The sequence below is a fragment of the Eutrema salsugineum genome, unplaced genomic scaffold (assembly GCF_000478725.1).
Source record: "Eutrema salsugineum unplaced genomic scaffold, Eutsalg1_0 scaffold_9, whole genome shotgun sequence".
NCBI classification, from domain to species: domain Eukaryota; kingdom Viridiplantae; phylum Streptophyta; class Magnoliopsida; order Brassicales; family Brassicaceae; genus Eutrema; species Eutrema salsugineum.
This window is the reverse complement of record NW_006256342.1, coordinates 7,090,423-7,108,874: the sequence shown is the minus strand read 5'-3', so window position 1 is coordinate 7,108,874 and position 18,452 is coordinate 7,090,423. Positions and strand designations below refer to the sequence as shown.

The following is an 18,452-nucleotide window of genomic DNA, read 5'->3' as shown; positions in this document are numbered from 1 at the left end:
TGCCATCATATTCCCTAAGTTTCCTGAAAAGAGCCTTGAAACTAAAAAAAATACATGGAAATCATAATAAAAGTTCTTAAAAAAAAAGTAAAACCTTTGAAAAAGCATTTGAAATCAATGGTGAAAAGTGGTCAAAATCAGGTGTTATCACGTACCCACCTGATCTTCTGTAAATTCTCCAGACAATGGATCACCCTCCGTCAAAGTCGGTTCCTTACTCTGATTCGCAGCAGTGATACTCTGTCTTCGTACAACAGCTTTGTCCTTTTTCATCTTAATTAATAGCGGGCATCTATCCTTCTCGTGAGTAAGTCTTTGACATGCGTAACAGTGTTTGTGAATCCTCTCGAAGTCATACCACACCGTGGTAGTTTTACCCGTTGGGAGGATTACCGCTTTGGATCTTCTTACTAGCCTTGAGATGTCGAAATTAACCTTTACCCGCACGTAATCTTTGCTCTGGGGTTTCTCAAGATCAAAGGCAAGTTCTTTGACTTCACCTACTAGATCAGCAAGGTCGTATATAGCCGCCTCTATATAATTATTCACCAGTATATTGCAGATCTAGATCCACACTGGCATGAAGTAAAGATAGTCCTTAGGAAGCTTTTCCATTCAACAATCTATAACAATAGACCACTCGTTATAGGTACACACCCTTTTCCTCAAAACCTCTTCCAAATCGTGTTCATATTTTAATATGAACTGAAACCTATCCTTCGTCAAGGCTACTCCTCTTACTTGATCATACACTTGCCACTTCCTTGGAATGTCCAGAATGAGATCCGCCATGTTTTGACACTCTGGGCTGAGAGTTCTTCCTATTTTACTCATTACATTCCTCTCGCTTGAGCAGTATTTCAGATAACTGGGCATGATGAACGGAGTATCATCCTCTTGCTCCAGTGATAAAGCCATCAGATTTTATCTATGTTCGCCATGCTTTCCCTCTCCCTTGTACTTCGATAACTAGATCGACAGTTGATATTAGGGTTTTTAGAAAGTTTGGCGGCGCTGTAGTGTGTGAGCCAAAACTCGCACAACCAAAATTTGTTTAAGGAACTTTTGGGGATCGAAAATTTATTTGGTTTTTCTCAACAGAACTCAAGATCAAAAAAAGGTTTTTATTGCTGTGAAATTGCTTAGGTCTTATTGCTCTCGAGTTGTGAAAAGTTACATAATAAATCCAATACATTGACTATGTATACTAATTCTTTAAACCGCCTAGCCAAAAATCTCGGGAAAGATTTTCGGAATGTTTCCTTATCGCCTCGTGCGGCCGCCGCCATAACCCTTTGCCTAGGGTTTTTACGGGCTTTACATATTCGCGGCTAGGCCCACTTGCTGTTTGAGTTTGCTCACTGAAGCGTCACGTCGCGACCTAATTCATTAAGACGCGGCTCGGCCCAACTCATCGAGGCCCGGCTTGGCCCAATCCTGTTGAGGTGCGGCTTGGCCCATATCTCACGATACAGCTCGGCCCAGTGGCTCCCTCACAGGGCTTGCCCAGTCCAGCTGCGATGATGCTCAGCTCGGCCCATCTCTTCTCGCACGCAGCTCGGCCCGATTACTCCTTTGCACGGCTCAGCCCAATTACTCCTCTCCCTTATGGATTCGGCTCATTCGATTGTCCTTTGTTGTGGCTCAGTTTTCCTAGGTACTTAGCCATTTTTGAGATGGTTAAAATGTTTGAGACGGGAGTGACGAGGTTTGTCATTCTTGGTCACAGAATTAACCATCATGCTGAGGAATAAGGGAGAGACGATGCTCTTTGGGGACTCCTTACGTGTTGCTTTCACCGGGGCGTGCCACGAAGAGTAATAGAGGCGTTTTCTCGATAATGCCGAGCTACGACGATGCGCTTTGTAAAAAGATGCCGAGTCGTTGAGGAATGAATTTGGCGAGCCGTTTTTGCAAAGATGATGTCAAGCCGATTAACGATGAGGCAAGGCGTTTTTGCAAATATAATGCCGAGCCGATTAACCGACGAGGCGTTTTTCGTAAAAATTGTGCCGAGCAGAATAAACGACAAGGCATTTTTCGTAGAAGTGATTCCGAGCCGATTAGACGATGAGGTATTTTTGCGGGGATGATGCCAAGCTGATTAAACGACGAGGCGTTTTTTGTAGAAATGATGCCGAGCTGAATAAATGACGAGGCGATTTTCGTAGAGGTGATACTGAGCCGATTAAACGACAAGGCGTTTTTGCGGAGATGAGGCCAAGCCATGTATAATGATAACGACAAGGCGTTTCCGCTTTCTGAGGCGCGTGCAATGGATGCACCCTGCTACTGATACGTCTCTCAAGGACGCTGTTGCGGATTCCACGCGCTGTATTTAAAACTTTGCTGATTTCCGAGGTTCATGTGGACCCCACGTGCTTCGAAGCTTCTATATAAGGAGTCTTTGTCTTTCATTTTCCTCATAACTTCAGTTTCTCAAACTCTCACAAAGGTAGCTCTCCCTTCTCTCTTCTTTCTCTCTCTAACTTATTTTATTTTCCAGCTAGGGTTTTTGTTATTTTCGCTGAGTTCCCGTCGTGACGCCAACATCGTACGGCGACCTGATACGCACCGTCGACCTTTCTTCCGACGAAGCTCTTGGATCTGCGCCCTAAGTTACGAGCCGATCTGTATTTCCTGTAACTCTTGTGTTTGTATGTTAAGATATGCCGAGCTGATCTGGAGACTCGTTGGATACTTTATTAAACTATGAGCTGTGTTATCCAAACAACGAGGTGACACATTCGACGAGATGTTCTCGTGCGCATTCTATTGGTGACGAAGCGTCTGTCGTGCCAAGCCCCTCTGGTGATTGCTCTGTTGACGGTGAGGTGTCTTGTCCGACAAGCCCTCCAGACGCTTATTCAGCAGAGGGCAAGGCATCCGGTCGGACGAGCCGTTCTCGCAGCAGTTCTGTGAATGATGCAGTGTCTGCTTCGAATGATTCTCCTTGGGATTCCGCCTCCCAACGGGATGAAGATATAGACTTTGCCAAAGTGAAAGCTGAAGAGGAAGCTTTCCCATTCGACACAGTCGAGGCAAAATTGGAATTAGAACGTTTAATGGCGAGCCAAGGCGCATCATCTTCCGGGAAGAGAAGGTTTGCCAAGTGAAGAGGCAGAAACCCGATCCACCTGGTTCCACTTTATTGTCTCCGGAATCTCTTGAAGAGCTGCGACATCATTTTGGGATTTTTGAAGCGGTTGAGTTCGTTCTCCCAAGAAAGACTGATCGAGCCGATTGTCCCCCTGCGAATCATTTTCACCGTGTACGAGGCATTTTTTGACTTATGCTTCCTATGGTTTCCGATCTCCGAAGTTATCCTCGAATACTTGTGGAAACATGGGATCTCGATAGGACAGATTTTGCCGAGGGGTTTACGGCAATAGTCGGTATACTGGTCCAAAGTTTTGAATGTGGGATCGACATTGAGCATAACCACCTACTCAACCTGTCGGAGATCCGCAAAGCCTCGAAAAAACAAGTTTTACATATCCAATAAGTCAAAGCGTCGGGTCATTCGTGGCTTCCCGAGTAAGGATAGTTTCTGGGCTGATTACTTCTTTTTTGCCCAAGTTAACGATGCATCGGTGGGCGAGGGCTTCGTCTGCAGAGTCAAGACTGATTAGGGACCACTTGGTAGCAGACCCGAAGCCTTTTCGGCTCGGATCCTTCTTATATCTTATCTTACTTTTCTAATCATGTATTTTTTTTGTGCAGTTCGGAACAACCTTCCTCCAATTTCTGATGACTTGTTTACCATTCGAGACGCCTTAGCCGCTAGGAAGGTCAACGGGAAGCACCTTTTTGTTGCAAGAGAATGGAGAGGGCTCGTTCAATCTTAGCCGGAGTTTCTATTGACTCAGAGTCTTCCGATTCATTAACCGATACGAGAGAGAAGATGGTTTTGAACACCTTCAGATAGCGAAAGAAGAGGGAGGCCGAGGAGGCTGAGAGGCGAGCAGCAGAGGCCTCCAAACGAAGTGAGGAAAATGCCTAACAGACTGGCGAGACCGACAAACTTGACGAGGAGGCATTGGCTCGAGATGAAACGGCGGACCCTGAGAAGACGGGCGACGAGGCGGACGCAGCCAAGGAGGGTGAAGTCAAACAGGGAGAGTTTGTTCCCGAGGTGTCCACCAAAACTCCGAGCATGACCAGGTATCCTTCTATGCCCCCTGCCTCGGCAGTACTTGCACTTCCTCAAACAACGAGGCTCGATGCTTCTAATCTCGTGAACCACGAGGCGATGAAACTCCGACGATCCGCCGAGGAGAAGACTAAGGTAGTATCCTCCGCCAATGACGAGGTCCCGAAGAAGAAGCAGAAAGTGGTCTCCAAGAAGCTTGTCATCGATGATGCCGAGGCCTTTGCGTCTCTTTTCTTGAAGGTCAACAATGCCAACTTTGGCGGTCGAAGTCATATGCCGCAATGGCGCAACGTGGGACGAAGGTACGGTTCCTCGTTTTATCTTAACATTATTCATGCGCTGGAACTTGATTTTAATCTTTTGTTTTTCTTAGTTTTATGCTGCAGTAATCGAGATGTTGGCCAGCTATGAGGCCGATGCGCTTAAGGACGAGCGTCGCCTTGAAAAAGCTAGACACGAAGCTGCGATTTTTAAGGCCGAGCTAGAGAAGATCTCGGAGGAGAATACAAAAGCGTTAGCCCGGATCGAGGAGAAAAGAGTCCTCAAGGCGGACTATGACAAGATAGCAGTCCGCTATGAAGAATCGCGGGTGAGAAAGAACAATGAAATCACTTAACTTGAAGAGGCATAACACAGCGAAAGAATACCTCTTTGAGTCACAAGTAAACATTGCCCGAAAGGAGGCCAAACGTGAGGTGGCTGCTAAGTTCCAGCAGCGATTATCCGAGATTGAGAAGAAAATGACAGAATTGGAGAAGGCCAAGAGGGATGAAAACGATCTCGGCCAAATTAGGAGCAATCTTGTGCTCATCGGCGATCTTCGGAAACAAGATGCCAGTCTCGACGCCAAAGAGGAGAAACTGAAGAGCTGGGAAGCCGAGCTAATTAGAGCCAAGGAGGTGTTTAAACGCTCTGCGACGGATCTGAGAGAGAAGTTGGTTGTCTTGCCAGTTTCCCCGGATTCCTTTGACTTTCGTCTGGGAAACGAGCCGCTGGAGGTAACTGCCGCTTCAGTTGGAGTCACGGATCCGACGGGATCTAACATCAACACCCCGAGGGCTAATGATCTCGCAGCCGAGGGCGTCTCTGACCCGCACCGAGAGGGATAGTTTTTTTGTGTTCTTGCTTATGTACTGATCGTCTTTTGTACCTTGACGGCTTTATCCATACTCATCGTCTTGTTTGTTTCTATTTTTTGAACCTTGTGTCTTGACGGCTTTATCCATTTGACTATCAAACTCAAGTTTATGGTGGATTTATCTGGTAGCGATTTTGTTTAGCTCTTTTTAGAATTGCTGGGTTTGCCTTAGTGATTTCGTGGAAATTATTTGTTCAGAAATTTTATTGAGGAAAGCTCTTGTTGAGGCGAGCTGTTTCTAGGTAGTTCGCCTAAAGCAGCTAGGGACGCTGTCGTCTTCTCCCCTGGGCGAGCAGTTTCAGGAAATATCGATGGAGTGTCTTAAATAAAGACGAGTCGTTTTGATACTTTAAAGATTAAATGAATCCTTTTTAAGTTGTAATATGTCTAAAGACAGGTGTTCGCGAGCTGGGGAGTATGTTTTAGTCTGGATAGACGATTAGGTAGTTGCTTTGATTTGGTTACCCAATTTTTGAAAAGAGAACATATGTTTTTTATGATGTTGACTGTTTATGCCGAGGCGTTGAGTCATAAGGGGTAAAGTATGACGAGGTGTTTAACTTTGTTCGGTTTTTGCTTACCGAGGTGTTAGACTTGGATTTCTTCTTGCTGAGGTAAAATTCCAAGCGGATAGTGTCAGAGTACGACTTTAGACCGGCGTTCCCGAGAGGGTGAGTGTGTTTTGCCGGGTTTCAAGAGTTCACTTCAGTTTTAGAGAAAGCGAAGTAGTCTCGACTTATAATCTCGTGTGCGACAGTGAACTGTGGCGACCGATACGTTTTTGGTCTGAAATTTGTATAGCGCACTTAATTTTTATCCATAGAGGATGTGACTTGCACCATCGTCCTAGGAAAGATAGTAAAAGTCCGTTTAGAGAACTTTGTATTTGTTGTCTCGTTGTAGCCAGCAACGAGACGAGGTGTTTGGTGTTTGGATACCGAAGTGAAATGGAAACGAGCAAGAATTTTTCCGAAGCAAATGCAAGAACAAGTAAAAGTCCAGCCGACGTAAAACAAGTGAATAAAAGACTAGCCGAAGTGAAAACAAGTGGATGAACCGAAGTGAAAATAAACCTAGAGATAGCTGACTCGACGAGCTAAAATTTTAAAAATGGTGTGAGTATAAGTGTATACGTACCCACTCCCCTCCCTTTTTAGGAGGGAGAACAGCTAAACCCGTCCGAGGATAGGCTGCCTACGTATCCTTTGCAGGGATCAAGCCGTCCTGTAGTTCATGTTGGTCGTGGTGTACTTTTAGTGATAGTACTTCTTCAGGTGCATGGCGTTCCACGATCTCGGAATTGCTTCGTCAGCCGTCGTTGCGAGTTCATAGACTCCTGGACGAACCACTTTCGTTATCTTGTAGGGGCTTTTCCAATTTGCTCCGAGCTTCCCTGCATTCCTTTTGGCAGTGTTTTGGAATACCTTTCTGATAACACCTTTTTTTGACCCATTTTCACCATTGATTTCAAATGCTTTTTCAAATGTTTTAATAAGTTTTAGGAACTTTTATTATTATTTCCATGTATTTGTAGTTTCAAGGCTCTTTTCATGTAACTTAGGGAAAATGATGGCAAAATGGAAGAAATCCATTTTTTCAGCGCAGAGTCAGACCGTCAGAAGTTCAGCCTCAAATGAAGACTTTCTCACCGTCTTATCCAGCTCAAATTTGGAGACAATCAAGAGGCGACAACCAGCTTTCCATAGCACTTTACATCACAAAATCCAACGGTGCAATCAAAAGATACATGGAGAACAAGTTGACCTATATTCTGGATTTCATCTCTTCTAAGTTATTCATAATTCATGAGAGTAGATTCATGACATATTCTCTGAGCCTAGGATCGATCAGAACCACAAGAGTGTTATATCAGATCATCCGTACTTAGCTTCAGAAGAACATAGTCGCTATAGGAGTCGAGAGCTACCTATAGAGAAGATGTGTGCAGACAAATTCAATGTCTAATGCATGATCTTATTTATGACATGAAAGCGATGGTTAATTGTCAGATATGAGTGATTAGTTGATTAAGATGATGAGATTTGGTTAATCATACATATGTCTATTATAGTTCCATGCAGATTCTCAGAAACAGTTGAAGATAAATCGCCCGGAAGCTAATTGGAAATGTCATCATACATCGATTAGAGTAAACCAGAGAAGTCTAAGTCACCACCAATAAGCTTAAGAGTCTTTAGTTTGAGTCGATATGCTTGAGATATTCTTTTAACAATTCATCCTGCATTGCATCTAATTTCTTGTGAATATTAGATTATGTTTAGTTTAGGATTCTTAACCAAAAAACCCAAAACTTTTATTGGTTTATGACTTTGCTTACTTCCTAGTTTGTTGTTTCTCGCAGATTAGACATCCTCCCTGTGGATCGACACCCTAAGTCCTACAACGTACATCTGTGCACTTGTAGACACTAGGGTTTTATAAATTTAAAACTTTTGGAGGACCAACGGGCTTGTTGATCTGCTCAAAGTTTAATCCCTAGAGCTACTCTGCAAGAGCACAGATGTGCAGTTGTAGTATGTAGGGGTCGAACCACAGAGACGAGAGATTCGCTCAATAAACTCTATAGGCTTGAATTACGCTAAGCAAACACAATGAAATTAAAAGCAACAATGAAAGCAAAACGGTTGTAAACTCGATGGGAAAAAGATAGGTTCAGGGCGTTTCTCAGGAAATCAAATTATGTAGATTAATCGATAAATCAGGGTTCAGGGTTAAGCACAGTTCTTGAACTCGAATCACAGAATTATAATTTACCAACTTCTGTTGTGAGAATTATCTAAGTAAAAATCCTAGAATTCCAAATTCCTTTGCAAACCCTAAAGATTTAAACCAGCTTTAATGCTCAAGTTCGATATGTTCACAAAGTATCTAAACCAAATTCCTTTGCGAATAGCGACTTTGCTCACCCTAGGTTCTTTCCAGTTATTCAATTACACTTCCGTGTCAATCAATTAACCTAAGATCTGAGTTCTAGGTGGCCAGTCCAGAATTAGCTTTAAGAACAACCTATGGTGAAGAACTAAATAGATTATGAACCCTAACTAATCAATCAATCCAACATCCAATGAAATCCTTTATGAGAACCCTAAACCTAACAAGCAAACTACTCAGACATGGAGATTGAAGCAATAAACATGAATGAATAGAATGCAGAAAGCAATAAATAGATTAATAAACAGGGATTCGAAATCTTCTCTCTCCGGAACAGAGTTTCAGACTTGTCTCCCCAAAAGCTCTCAAAAACAAAAGTTCTCTCTAAGAAAATCTAAGGTGTCGATATAAGGTGGCTAAAAACCCTATTTATAACTTAAAAACACGTTTTGGGCTTCTTAGGGAATATTTGGAAATTTCTGGGCCCAACACCTTCATCAAATAGGAGACAAAATCGCGTTTTCCTTATTTTTTCGATCGGTGTCGAGCGTCACTCTCCATGGTGTCGAGCGACACTAAAGCACATAATTTGTCCTTCACGAATTTGATCCTTGTTTAGCTCCAAAGTGCTCCAAAATCTCCAGTTAAGCTCCAAACGTACCTAAGACCTGTAAAGACTCGAAAAGACTCGAAAAACACTAGAAAGACTCTATAAATAAGACCTATACCATGGTTTAAAACCATAAAAACCATGATATATCAACTCCCCCAAACGTAGCATTTGCTTGCCCTCAAGCAAACAGAAGACCAAATAAGAGAAAGAGGTTTGAAAACACGGAGACTGAACCTTTCACTGGAACATCAATTTTGACCGATCACCCTACAACTCAAATACTGCTTCATCATTCCAAATCGAACCACCATGTACTTCTCCGCAGACATTCACAGCTTCCCAGATTTAAGTCCAAAATTCCACAACATTGTCCATAAACCCTCATCGCTGGGTCTCACTGATGATTCAGATGCCAAGAACCTTCTAGACTCTTTCTCGTACTATACTTTGACAAATCAGCAATACACATTTTAGTACTTTTCTCTCCCCCAGACTTATTCTTTTCGCGCATTCATCATCCTTTTTATGGCATATACACGATAAGGCTAAAGCTGCGAGTATTGATGGTGTTTGCCATCGAGTCCCCGAGTTGTCTCTTTACCTTGTATCAAAGGGTTTCAGCGAATAATGGGGTCATAGGAAACTTTCCTACCCCTAGCTTCCTTCCTTTGTGTGATCATTCGAACTTAGAAGTGAAATAATGGGATCCTTGGAAATTTTCCTAGCCCTTCACTCGTAAGCGAAAATCATCTCAATCTTTTCGCCTTTTTCTTTCTTTCTTCACCTTTTTAGCTCGTCACAGGGAGAGAAACACCAACATTAGATTTCACACAGGCTTTCATTTGTGAAGTATGAACGAGGAATCAAGCTCTATGAACATCAGTCACATCAATGAGGTAAAAGAAAGAGTTCAGAAATTAGCTCAGGTTAGTGGATTCTGTTGGAAACATGGACACCTCTAGTCAACTTGTCAGCCTTTGGATTTTTCATTAGTCGGATCTAGACTGAATCTGCAGCAGTGGTCACTTAGATGAAAGGTCAGTACAATAATTCCAGGAAAAACATCATAATCTCCAACAAGTTTTGACTCAAAAACGTTTTGACACAACTGACTCTTAAGAAAAACAAACAAAATGTCAGCAACTACCTCCCCCAGACTTAAACAACACTGTCCCTAGTGTTATGTAGTCCGAAGTTGGTGAAACAAAAGAAAAGAAACAGAAAAACGCAGGAAAAACGGAGAACTTACCTGGCTGCAATGATGGTGTCGCGCGACACTGATGATGGTGTTGTGCGACACTTTTTTTCCTCGTACCGAATTGCAGCAGATCAATCCGAATTTCTGGTTTGACTCCAGTTTCCTGACTTCCTAAATTTTTTTTTTTTTTTTTTTACAGAGTCAAGTGACAAGCGACACCGATGGTGGTGTCGCTCGACACCAGCCTCTGCTTCACCTAAAACACAAAAACGAAAAAAACGAAAGTTAGCTGAACAAAAGAACTTATGTACAAACTTACCAGTGGATTACCTTCCACCAAGCGCTTGTTTTAAGTCATTAGCTTGACTATGGATAGACTAGGCATCTGGTGGATCAGACAGTGGCAAAGAATGCCTCTGTGAAAGTCGTCTCATCCATGGTAGTGTGTAAGCGTTGCGCGCATGAGGTCGTCCAAGGAATGCAGGAATAACACCAGGGTGAGATCTGTGTTCGGGTGACCTTGACCTATTCCCTGAAATATCATCAATCGAAAAACCAAGTGTTCTACGATAATCTCGTAGCTTGCGTCGTGAGACAGAGCCTGCATCCTTTGAATCAGTTCCAATGATATCACGAGAATTAGGATTAGGCTCAAAAGGTGCGTACCTTTGCTTTGGTGGAGATGAATAGAGTGAGATGTTTTGAGCTTCTTGATCAACAGCAGTCACTGGTTCTGTAGACGTTTTCGTCAACTCAGGTTGATCTCTCACCTTCTCAGCATCAAACACGTTCTGATCTCCAACTATCACTTCAGGTATTGCACTGACTTGGAATGTCTGACCATCTATGGTTGAATCCTTCAGCTTCTCCATCTTGAAAGTCATGATGGTATCTCCCAGGTGGAGATCAAGGTTACCATGCTTGACATCAATTACTTCTCCAGCTGTAGCTAAAAACGATCTTCCCAGGATAAGAGGATCTTTGGGTTCTTCTCCATATTCCAGAACCACGAAATCTGTAGGAATTATGCAATCACCAACTTTAATCGGAACATCCTCCAAGACACCTTTTGGGATTCTTTTAGATCGATCTGCCAGGATTAGAGAGATCTTAGTTGGTTTGAAATCAGTCATTCCAAGGCTTACAGCTACAGAGTATGGCATGAGGTTAACACTCGAACCAAGATCACACAGCGATCTCTTGAACCTCTCTGAGAAGATAGAGCAGTCCAAAACAAAGCTTCTTGGGTCTGCGAGTTTCTCTGGAATCTTAATCTGAATCACAGCACTGACATGTTCAGAAATCATCATCACTCCTTCCTCATGACTCAGATTATTAGTCACCATCCTCTTCACATAGTGTCTGAGAGTAGGAGCAATCACCAAAGGAATCTCAATCACAAGCTTCTCCATCAAAGCCTTGTATCTAGCATCGTCTAGCTCCTTCTTGGACTTCTTAGGACTCCTTGGATAAGGAACCTTAGGTTTGTAGACTCTTTCTTCTGTTGGTTTTGGATTCTGAACAACTTCAGCTTCGCTCTGCGATTGGTGTCGCGCGACACTAGTGGTGGTGTCGCTCGACATTGGCTCTGCAACTTTGAAATTTTCTTTAGATTCGTCCAACTCCATGATTTCATCCTCAGAAACATTCTTTTTAAGTACAGGAGTCAACTTCTTACCACTCCTTAACGAGATGGCACTGCAGTAATGCCTAGGATTGGTATCAGTCTTCCTAGGAAAGAATCCTTCTTGCCTTTTTACAGACTCTGCAGTTTGAGCAACCTGAGTATCAAGCTTCTTGACATGAGTGTTCAGAACTTCAATTTTTCCATTCAGATCCAGATACAGAGCATCAATCTTCCCATTAAAGTCCATTGTCATCTTCTGCTGACCTTCCAGTATTTGTTCCAGCATAGACTTCACCTCATTATCAGGAGTTTGAAGAGGAGGAGAACCATAGTTCCTTGAGAAACTGTCGTTGGAGTAGGATGTCTGGTACTGAGGTTTGGAGTTATAACCAGAAGAGTTCTGATTACCTGTGAAGGTACTCCTCTGATTATTTCCACGGTAATTCATGTTTCCTGGCTGAGTACCAAATCTCTGACCCTGAAATCCAGCTCCATTGATGAAGTTAACATCCTCTTCCTCAAGTGCTTCATCTGGTTCAAAATTCTTAACATTTGCAGCGTATCGGACGGACTTCTTACCCACTAGAAGGCTATGCACAGAGTCAAGCTCCTTCACCTCAGCAATCTGCGATCCATCCATGTTTCCACCCTGCTTCATTCGCTGATAGTCTGCATTCTTGGTACTATTGCTAGATGCCAAGTTCTTAATAAGCACAACAGCGTCTTCAGGGTATCTGGTGTTGAAGTTCCCATTGCTTGCAGCATCAAGAGCCATCTGATACCTCCAATCAACACCTCTGAAGAAAATAGCAGCTGAACATCACTGAAACCATGATGGGGGCAATCTCGCTGGTACGACTTGAATCTCACCCAAGCAGCCTTGAATGCCTCAGTCAGTCCCTGAGAAAACGTTGAGATTTTGAGTCTCAACTCTTCAGACCTGGCATCGTCATAGAAGTTGTGCAGGAAGGCATTCCTGGTCTCTTTCCAGGTAGTCAGCGAACCTGGTTCAAACTGCTTCAGCCAGTTAGCTGCTTCTCCAGCAAGAGAGTATGGGAACAGCTTACAGAAGAGGAAATCATTGGACACTCCATTGTACTTGATGCTGGTGACCAAGTCCTCAAACCTCTTAATATGATCCATCGGGTACTCATGAGAAAGACCATGGAAAGGATGCTGACCCACAAGAGTGTAATACACAAGCTTGAGCTCAAAATCGTTCCTCTGAAATGCAGGAGCGCGAATCGCGGACCGATTTGCATAGAATTGCTCAGGCCTGTTGTAGTCACCCAGCGTCCTGATGATGTTACCCTCTCCATCAAGTCACTGGCCTCTCTCATTACACACATGACCTTCTTGGTCTCTCCAGACTCCAGCATCATCACGAACCAATGCCAATGCGTTCTCCATCTCTGCTGGTTTCTGAGACAAAGAGAAAGAGCAATGTAAGTAACAAAGTAAAAATAAAATTAAGAAAAACAACGGGTGTCGCGCGACACCAGTGCTGGTTTCGCTCGATACTAAGAAAAACTTAGTCGAAACTCAAGAACTAAGGTTTAATGACGAAAATCAAGTCCCCGGCAACGGCGCCAAAACTTGATCTGCTCAAAGTTTAATCCCTATAGCTACTCTGCAAGAGCACAGATGTGTAGTTGTAGTATGTAGGGGTCGAACCACAGAGACGAGAGATTCGCTCAATAAACTCTATAGGCTTGAATTACGCTAAGCAAACACAATGAAATTAAAAGCAACAATGAAAGCAAAACGGTTGTAAACTCGATGGGAAAAAGATAGGTTCAGGGCGTTTCTCATGAATCCTAGAATTCCAAATTCCTAAGTAAAAATCTAAGTAAAAATCCTAGAATTCTGAGCCCTAAAGATTTATCTAAGTAAAAATCCTAGAATTCCAAATTCCTTTGCAAACCCTAAAGATTTAAACCAGCTTTAATGCTCAAGTTCGATATGTTCACAAAGTCTCTAAACCAAATTCCTTTGCGAATAGCGACTTTTCTCACCCTAGGTTCTTTTCAGTTATTCAATTACACTTCCGTGTCAATCAATTAACCTAAGATCTAAGTTCTAGGTGGCCAGTCCAGAATTAGCTTTAAGAACAACCTATGGTGAAGAACTAAATAGATTATGAACCCTAACTAATCAATCAATCCAACATCCAATGAAATCCTTTATGAGAACCCTAAACCTAACAAGCAAACTACTCAGACATGGAGATTGAAGCAATAAACATGAATGAATAGAATGCAGAAAGCAGTAAATTGATTAATAAACAGGGATTCGAAATCTTCTCTCTCCGGAACAGAGTTTCAGACTTGTCTCCCCAAAAGCTCTCAAAAACAAAAGTTCTCTCTAAGAAAATCTAAGGTGTCAATATAAGGTGGCTAAAAACCCTATTTATAACTTAAAAACACGTTTTGGGCCTCTTAGGAAATATTTGGAAACTTCTGGGCCCAAATCCTTCTTCAAATAGGAGACAAAATCGCGTTTTCCTTATTTTTTCGATCGGTGTCGAGCGTCACTCTCCATGGTGTCGAGCGACACTAAAGCACATAATTTGTCATTCACGAATTTTATTTTTGTTTAGCTCCAAAGTGCTCCAAAATCTCCAGTTAAGCTCAAAACGTACCTAAGACCTGTAAAGACTCCAAAAGACTCGAAAAACACTAGAAAGACTCTATAAATAAGACCTATACCATGGTTTAAAACCATAAAAACCATGATTTATCACTTGTAAAAAAAATAACCATAAGCCTGCAAGTCCATCAAGTTTTTTGCGCCGTTGCCGGGGAGGATTTTAGTCTCTGGTGGTCTAAACCTGGGAGGTTGAAGCCGCAGAAGACTATATATATGACGAGTTTTTGCCAAAGCAATATAGGAAGTACACCAAATTTATAAACACCCTAACTTTTTCTTTTTCTGCTTATTCTTTCTTCTATTTTCCCTAGTTTCAGAAACCTTTGAAGCATGGATCATCCAAGAAGAAACCCTAACCCTGAGCAAAGGTTTTGCAACCTGTGTGAAGCTCCCTGCGCATGTGAATCACCATCCAGGCGTGAATTTGATCATCATCTTCGGAACCCTAATCCGAACCACCACCATGGAGACTCGCGAACTCCACACCATCGAGATGAGCCCTATTCGCCACACCTGGTGAATCGTCGATCATCTCATCCTCTTCCTCATCATATTCTGCACCAGAACTATGAGAACAATCGACTTAACATCCTGATTAATCGATTGGAAGCCAGGCTGAATCAATTCCTTGCCTCCCAAGCCCTCCTCGATGCTGCCCTGCGAACAAGGATAGACGACATAACCATCAACCTTAACAAAAGGTTTGATGACCTCTCTGACCATGTGAAGACACTAGAGGATCAGAGAACCAAAGATAATGACGTGTTTGATCAGAGAATGGAGTCTGTCAGGGAAGAGCATGACAAAAACAAGTTCAACATTCGACAAAATGAAAGGGAGCTGCAAACCCTGACCTTCAAGATCGATGACTTGGATAAGGAGCTGAATGAGAGCACAAACCAGACCTACGACTTCACATTGGAGCTGTGGCAAGGCGTAGCTAAGGTTGAAAACAAGACAGAAGAGCTAGATGCTACTTTAGACAAAGTTGTTTATGCTTTAGATAAAGTAGAAGAGAAAGTTGAAAAACTTTCTAAAGATCACAAGGAGTGTGATCTGAACACTGGAATCAATGATTTGGATATCCAAGACATGCCTGACAACCACTGGAAGCAAGAATACAGCAATGGAGAAGAATAGATTGAAGAAGCAAGCATGGAGAGTCGTAGGAAGCTGACCGCGGCTGCGAGCACTTCACCCGCGGCCAGAGTCACTTCCACCGCGGCTCCGAGCTCCTCACCCGTGGTGGAACATGATTTCTAAGATTGGGAGAACTTCCAACCTCTTTCTGAAACCTGTTAAACTGAAGACCGACCTTATGTGACCAGATTTAGGTTGTTTGATCAAGTTGTTTTCTCAATCACTGCAAAGGCATCAAAGGAAAAGGAGGAATCCAACACTTATGCAATATGGTTTATACTTGTGACAATGAGCTTCAAGAGCAATTCTCAGAAGATGAAGAGTATGGTTTGTTTGTTGAATATCCAAAACCTGGGGACGATTCATCTGATGACAACATAGAACCAATAACCAAGAGCATATCTAGAGAGAGACTAATCGAATTCAACAAGTTTGTGAAGTCCATTCCTCTCTATCTCGGATTCGATGACATCTGGAAGTAAGGCTGCCTTCAAGTTTTCTTCAGATACAGAAAGGAGACTAAGGAGAACATCTCTACCTATTTCAGAAGATCCAGGTACCTATCTTTTCCTAGATCATCACCTGATGCAGCTGTTTAGAGGATCCATCTCAAAGATCCCCAAAAAGCCAGTGACTACACAAAAAAGATCAGCAAATAAGCGCTTGAAGAGTTCAATCAAGTGGTTCAGACTCTGCCCAAAGGAATTTCATTTGCCAAAGCATGTAGAGACTACATGATCGGCTACTTCTTTTGTGACAGTAAAGAATCTATCCAAGGGATGAAAGTGATATATTCATAAATTGCATCATTTAGTGTACATGTTTTAGTCCAAATCATGTCTTATCTCATGCATTTTAGGTCTTTAGGCATTGTTTTAGGACTTAGGAGATTTCATTAGGTCCAAGAGAGTTTTCCATGTTTTGGAGTGTTAAACAGGTGCTTTTGGAGCCAATTTGGAGTGGAGGATATGATTCAGATGAAGAAATGGAGTTGGAATGATCAAACATGGTGAAAAGGAACAATTTTGGGTTTCTCGGCAAAATGGTGTACTGAAGGTCGAAGGTTCTCGGCCAAAATCCTTCCCGCGGGTAGCTTTCTCGGCCAAAAACACGTACCGCGGTCAAGTCTCTCGGCCAAAATCTCCGGGTGCAGACACGTTTCCGAAATCGCCCGTCCAGGGAACCTTCCGGTCAGATTCAGCTATCGGAGTCTTCATAAAGGTTGGAGATAATTGAGTCAAGAGTTCATAACAGTTGGAATCAAGGCATTTGGACCACAGAACTGAAAGATATGGTAATCGGAAGACGAACAGGTCTCGCACTCATTCCGGAGCAATCCGATACCCCTGAATGATCGCCTGTCCGGGGAGCCTTCCGGTCCGATTCAGACGGCGGGTGCTTCATAGAATTTGGAGAGCATTGCATCACGGTCTCTTAGCAAGTAGAATCGTGGAATTCGGACGCGTGAGCAGAGAGATAAGCTTGTCGGAAGGAACCCCAGTCTCGCAGGTATTCCGGACCGAGCAGATCAGTTCTAAAGGATGCGAAGGACGGTGCACGACCGATTTAGTTTCCGGGTCCTTCATGAGAACCATAGACATTTGAGTCTTCTTTCCAGAACGTCCAAGAGCATTCAATTCGGATCTATGAGCAGAAAGATACAGTCTCCGGAATGGACACATGTCTAGACGCCTCTCTCTGGTCGTGTACATGCACTGCAAAGATGTGCCCTCCAGGAAGCCTTACACTTCCCAAGCACCGAAGCTTTCTTCACCAAAGTTGGAGATAAATGAGTCCTCTGTCTTCTGCAACCGAAATCATTCAATTCGGACAAGTCTCATAGGAGTTACACTCTCCGGAATGCGAAGTGGTCTAAGCTGCTCTGGATGCTGCGAGTTGGAGAGGAAGGAGACCAAGCCGCAGCAACACTCGCAAATCACTCCGACTTGAGCCTGCGACCTAGGTGCAATAGAGACCAACCCGCACAGTTTGTACATTCCCCAGAAACCGCCTTATGCTGCGAGTTGGAGAGGAAGGAGACCAAGCCGCAGCAACACTCGCAAATCACTCCTACTTAGGCGTGCGGCTAAGACAAGGCGATTCAGGCTTCACAAGACAAGTCTTCATCTACTGCGACTTAGGTGTGCGACCTGGGACATACTGGACTGACCCGCAGGATTTCCACTTGACCCAACTGAGCCGGGTCAGTACCCAGTTTGTCCTGGGCTGACCCGGTCCATTAGCACTAGGTATATATAGTTTTTTGGGAGAAAAACCCAAGAGGATCATCTTCTCTCTTAGTTTCTCTCTAGTTTTCTTTCCTTTTTAGTGTAAAAACGTTTTTGATTAAGAGAGATCTCAAGGATTTAATCAATCTAAGTCTGTTTCTCATCATCTCATCATCTCATTTCTGCTTCTAATCATGATTAACATCATCTCTTGCAAAAGATTAGATGTGTTCTTCATGATTAGTGAGTAGTCATATTTTAAGCTTCTAGGTGTGTAGATTAGGGTGCTTAGATGTAGATTAATGATTGTTTAAGCTTAGATTCTCTTCTCCTTTCCTTAGTTAGCTGATCCTAATGCTAGATCCTTGCACATCACTTGGGTCTAGAATCTGGGTTTTTCATGCACCAAAAGTGTTTGATGAAATGCCTGAATGAAAGCTAACTAAGGGTTTATGCATTAATGTCATGGGAATGATTGTTAAATGCATGAATGGCATATTAGAACTGTTTCTTAATGCTCATTGATTCATATTTCACAAATGATGATTTGGTTTGAAAATGGATTAGTGTAGAGGTTAGTGCCTTCATGAGAGGATTAATCTAGATTAGAGTTCTAAGTTAATTGGAATTTGAGATCATGTGATGCTTGCTTTATCTTTCTGTATAAGATTCAGTCTTTCTTAGCTCTTATTTTGATGCACAAAGAGGCTGTCTGGTCATGTTAGACTTGGAGCCTTATGCTTGTTAATTGCTTATTCACTAATGGGAATTAGTCTTGAATTGGTAATTAACAAAGGGATTTCTGTCATGAGAA

At 42.8% G+C, this 18,452-nt stretch overlaps 2 protein-coding genes and 1 pseudogene across 2 annotated transcripts; 1 reads left to right on the top strand and 2 right to left on the bottom strand.

The window, feature by feature from the left end:
- Positions 1-147: 147 nt before the first annotated feature.
- Positions 148-918, bottom strand: LOC112085106. Its single transcript, XM_024154051.1, has 2 exons — positions 658-918; positions 148-564 (listed from the first exon to the last, which is right to left on the bottom strand). The coding sequence occupies exons 1-2, from the start codon at positions 916-918 to the stop codon at positions 148-150; spliced, it is 678 nt and encodes a 225-aa protein (XP_024009819.1).
- Positions 919-10,371: 9,453 nt separating this feature from the next.
- LOC112085105 lies at positions 10,372-13,031 on the bottom strand. Its single transcript, XM_024154046.1, has 3 exons — positions 12,969-13,031; positions 12,492-12,797; positions 10,372-12,396 (listed from the first exon to the last, which is right to left on the bottom strand). Exons 1-3 carry the CDS (start codon positions 13,029-13,031, stop codon positions 10,372-10,374), a joined length of 2,394 nt encoding a protein of 797 aa, XP_024009814.1.
- On the top strand, positions 12,448-12,548 carry LOC112087177 (annotated as a pseudogene).
- Positions 13,032-18,452: the final 5,421 nt, after the last annotated feature.

Excerpts from the sequence above, each read along its gene's own strand:
- LOC112085106 (XM_024154051.1), bottom strand. The coding sequence starts at position 918 with ATGGCTTTATCACTGGAGCAAGAGGATGATACTCCGTTCATCATGCCC. Across the intron at positions 565-657 it reads AAGAGGTTTTGAGGAAAAGG|ATCTGCAATATACTGGTGAA; the intron begins GTGTGTACCTAT and ends GTGTGGATCTAG.
- LOC112085105 (XM_024154046.1), bottom strand. The coding sequence starts at position 13,031 with ATGGAGAACGCATTGGCATTGGTTCGTGATGATGCTGGAGTCTGGAGA. Across the intron at positions 12,798-12,968 it reads GGAGAGACCAAGAAGGTCAT|CATCCTTTCCATGGTCTTTC; the intron begins GTGTGTAATGAG and ends CTTGTGGGTCAG. Across the intron at positions 12,397-12,491 it reads AGGCATTCAAGGCTGCTTGG|ATGGCTCTTGATGCTGCAAG; the intron begins GTGAGATTCAAG and ends TGGAGGTATCAG.